Source organism: Numida meleagris, unplaced genomic scaffold (assembly GCF_002078875.1).
Source record: "Numida meleagris isolate 19003 breed g44 Domestic line unplaced genomic scaffold, NumMel1.0 unplaced_Scaffold354, whole genome shotgun sequence".
Taxonomy (NCBI): domain Eukaryota; kingdom Metazoa; phylum Chordata; class Aves; order Galliformes; family Numididae; genus Numida; species Numida meleagris.
The window spans coordinates 62,793-66,256 of NW_018364579.1; the positions used below are offsets into that span (position 1 = coordinate 62,793).

A 3,464-nucleotide genomic window follows, 5' to 3' on the forward strand; every position below is an offset into this window, starting at 1 on the left:
AATAAGTGATATTTCCACACAAAATTGGGGTTATTTCTGCTGTGGGTTGTGTCTTCCTCGTGGAGATATAGGAATCCAATGTATTTTTTGGAAGGAATCCTAAATTATGAGTACCTGGGCTCTTGGTTTGGCACCAATAAATGATATTCCCACCCAAAACTGAGGTTATTTCTGCTCTGGTTTGGAGCTTCCTCATGGATATAAGAGAAGTAATCCCAAACTTGATAGACTTCACCCCAAAATTCATTCAGATAGGGGGGGTCTGCTGGGGACTGGGGGTCCCCTAATACCCCCCAGTCCCCTCACCCTCTTCCTTTCCTCAGCAGCCCTGCTTTATCCCTATGGTCCGGATCAGGGTGACCGTAAAAACCCCAAACTCGATGACGGGACATCCAAGAGTCTACCCCTCTCCGTGCCCTTCACTTTCTACGGCAAAGAATACCGAACCCTTTTTGTACGTGAGCCAGAACTTCACGTCCTCCGCGTGTGTCTCTTTATTTTCCACCTCCCCCTACACCCCCTTCTTTTTTTTCGCCCCCTCTTTCCGTCTGTTTTGTCCCATACAACCCCAAAATCAACGTTTCCATGGGATTGACTCAGTTTCCCTATTCAGCTCTTTTAATCTGTTGTATCAAGTCATCCTCGTTAAGGGTTGGGGGTTTTGGGGGAGACCTCACTTTTCTGGCCTAGAGGTTGGGAGGTGGGTGGGCAAATTCAGGTGTGCTCTGTCCCACCTCCCCTCTTGTTTGAAATGAAGTGGGGACCTAAACCCTCCCCATATGGTCGTGTAAATTTATATCTGTCCTTATAAATACATTATAAGCCTACGTGTAAAATCTTTGGTCACCACTGAGAGCGTCTCTGGGTCTTGATAGAATCACGGCACGTCTTGGGTTGACTCGTGTCCATGTCTAGAAGGCCGTGACCAATTCAAGGAGCTGACCCCATGTTGAGGTTCCAGTGTAGGACCCTGCCACAACCCGTTGCCCTTTGCAGGTGAACAACAACGGCGTGATCTCCTTCGACACCAGGGTCAAGCAATACACCCCTGACCCGTTCCCCCTCGTCGATGGGCGTTCCTTCGTGGCACCGTATTGGGGCGACGTGGACAACGTGCTCGGTGGGGATGTCTTCTACCGCCAGACCACCGACCCGGCGTTGCTCAAGCTCATCACCCAAAACATCAACCAGTATTTCCCCAGTATCCCCTTCACCGCCACGTGGGCTTTCGTGGCCACCTGGGACCACGTTGCCTATTACGGCTCCACCAGCAAAAAGGTCGGGTGCACCACCGAGACCCCTCCCCCCCCCAAGATGAGCTCACATTTACAAAAATTAATTGATCCCACCATCCGTTGGGTGGCAGGGGACAAAGATGAGCCTAAACTAGAGCTCTGCAGCCTTTGCAGCCCATATATTGCTCTTCTGGCCCGTGTGCTGGCCTTCCTGCCCCATTTAGTGGCCCTGTGGCCCACCCGTTGGCCTCAAGGTCTACCTGTTTGCTGCAAGATCCACCCTGGGGCCTCAAGATCCACCTGCTGGCCTTCACAACCTACTGGTTGGCCTCAAAATTCACCCACTGGCCTTAAGATGCACCTACTGGCCTTCACAACCCACTGGTTGGCCTCAAGATCCACCCATTGACCTTTAGATCCATGTGTTGTGCCCTTTTTTCCCTCTTTCTGACCCATTTCTTGGCCTTCACAACTCAGGCATTGGCTTTATGACCCACTCATTGAACCTCACAACCTATAATAATATATATATATTTTTTGCTCTATAATGCTTTTGTTGGCCTTCATGGCCCACCTGTTGGCCTTCCCAGCCCACCCTTTCATTCCCCTTCACGATATTTGAGGCAAACTCATGTTCTCCATGGCCTTCATTCTACCTTCCAGCCCCTGGACATCTACACAAAGCCCCCAGACCTCCCCAACCACCTCTGGGCGCTGACGTGCAGTTGTCATCTCCAAAACCTTTACCCCCTGATCCATTTTTGATCTTTTTTCCTGGGCAGAAAGTCAACTTCTTCCGCTACGCCATCCTTCCGAGCACCCTGTGCAGAGAAACACTTAAGCAGAGTGCCAAAATTATTTCGCCTGCTCATGGATGATGCTGTTTTTAACTTTTTTTTTTTTCCTCAGGGGAACACCTTCCAGGCCACCCTGACCACCAACACCAAGACATCCTTCGTCATCCTCAACTACAAGGACATCCAGTGGACCACAGGGGCGGCGAGCGGCGGTGACCCCAAAACCGGCCTTGGTGGCACCCCGGCCCACGTAGGTGGGGCTGAAGGGAAACGGGAGAAAGGGAACTGAGGAACAGGGGAGGAGGTTGAGCTGTAACTTCGTTTGGGATCAATACGAGGTTCAACAGAGGGAGGACGGCCCATAGGGCTCCTTGGGGGACATCAGGTTCACCAGCGGGAGGAGGTTGGTGTGTCCACCGGAGGTTGACCTGCGATGGCTTTATGAGGACGCCTGCCCCAAAAGTAGGAGGCAGCCCTGTAACCTTATAGGAAGGGCAAAACCAGAGGCAGGATGTCGACCTACAAAATATTTTGGGGTCACCACGCCAACCAACGATGGGAGGTTGTCCCGTAAGTGTGAATTCCCATAGGCTCGGGCCCTACATCCTCCGCGTTGCCCTTTTTGCAGGCCGGCTTCAACAACGGGGACAAAACCAACTACTACAACATTCCCGGCTCCCGCACCGAAGCCGTCATCAACATCACCAAAACTTCCAACGTCAACGTGCCGGGCCGTTGGGTCTTCCAGGTGGATGTCTTCAAGGCGTTCAACGTCACCACCGAGGCGCCCCAGGCTGACACCGGCAAGAGCTGCTGGCTGTGAGTTGGATTGCGGAGGTGCGGCCTTAGGAAACGACAAAAAGCCCCAAAAATGAAGACTTGGAAACTGGTTTTGGCTCTTCCCATTTCCCAGTTGGGTTTCTTCCCGCAGATCAGCCAACGCGTCACGGATCCCATTGGCCCCATCCCGTTGGCCAACAACCTCCCCCAGAGCAATAAAATTGCAGCTGAGACATCACGGCTCCCGTGTCCCCTCCATTTCTCAGCTCCCCGTGTGCTTCAAGGGATGTTTAGAATTTATTTGCACAAATTTCTGCGCTTTCACCCCGGAATTTATGTATTTTTTGGTGCCACATGCATGAATTTATGGTAGTTTGCCTCTGCATGTGTGTACTCAGGATCCCACGTGCACGCATTTGTCTTCTCACCCTCTGTGAACAAATTTGCGATATTTTTTCTTCAGGTGCACAATTCTGTTTGTGCAAGTCTATTATTTTTGCCCTCCACCTGCACGGATTTCTGATTTCTGGTGCTTTGTGCATGCGTTTTCCACCCCTAAACTGCACAAATTCAGGATTTTGTGCACTCAGGGGGAATCAGGGGAGGAATTCTGGTCACCAGAGCTCTCTGCCTGGGAGAAATTAAGAGAAAA

The 3,464-nt window shown here is 51.4% G+C and overlaps 1 protein-coding gene across 1 annotated transcript in view; it reads left to right on the forward strand.

Moving 5' to 3' along the window:
- The window catches only part of LOC110391361 (IgGFc-binding protein-like), a gene marked incomplete in the record, with an annotated part of 26,009 nt that overhangs the window by 1,525 nt on the left and 21,020 nt on the right, over positions 1-3,464 (forward strand). The window contains 5 exon segments of the mRNA XM_021383190.1: positions 324-454; positions 997-1,278; positions 2,145-2,282; positions 2,661-2,852; positions 2,964-3,058. Of these exon segments, the coding sequence (XP_021238865.1) occupies positions 324-454; positions 997-1,278; positions 2,145-2,282; positions 2,661-2,852; positions 2,964-3,058 (838 nt within the window).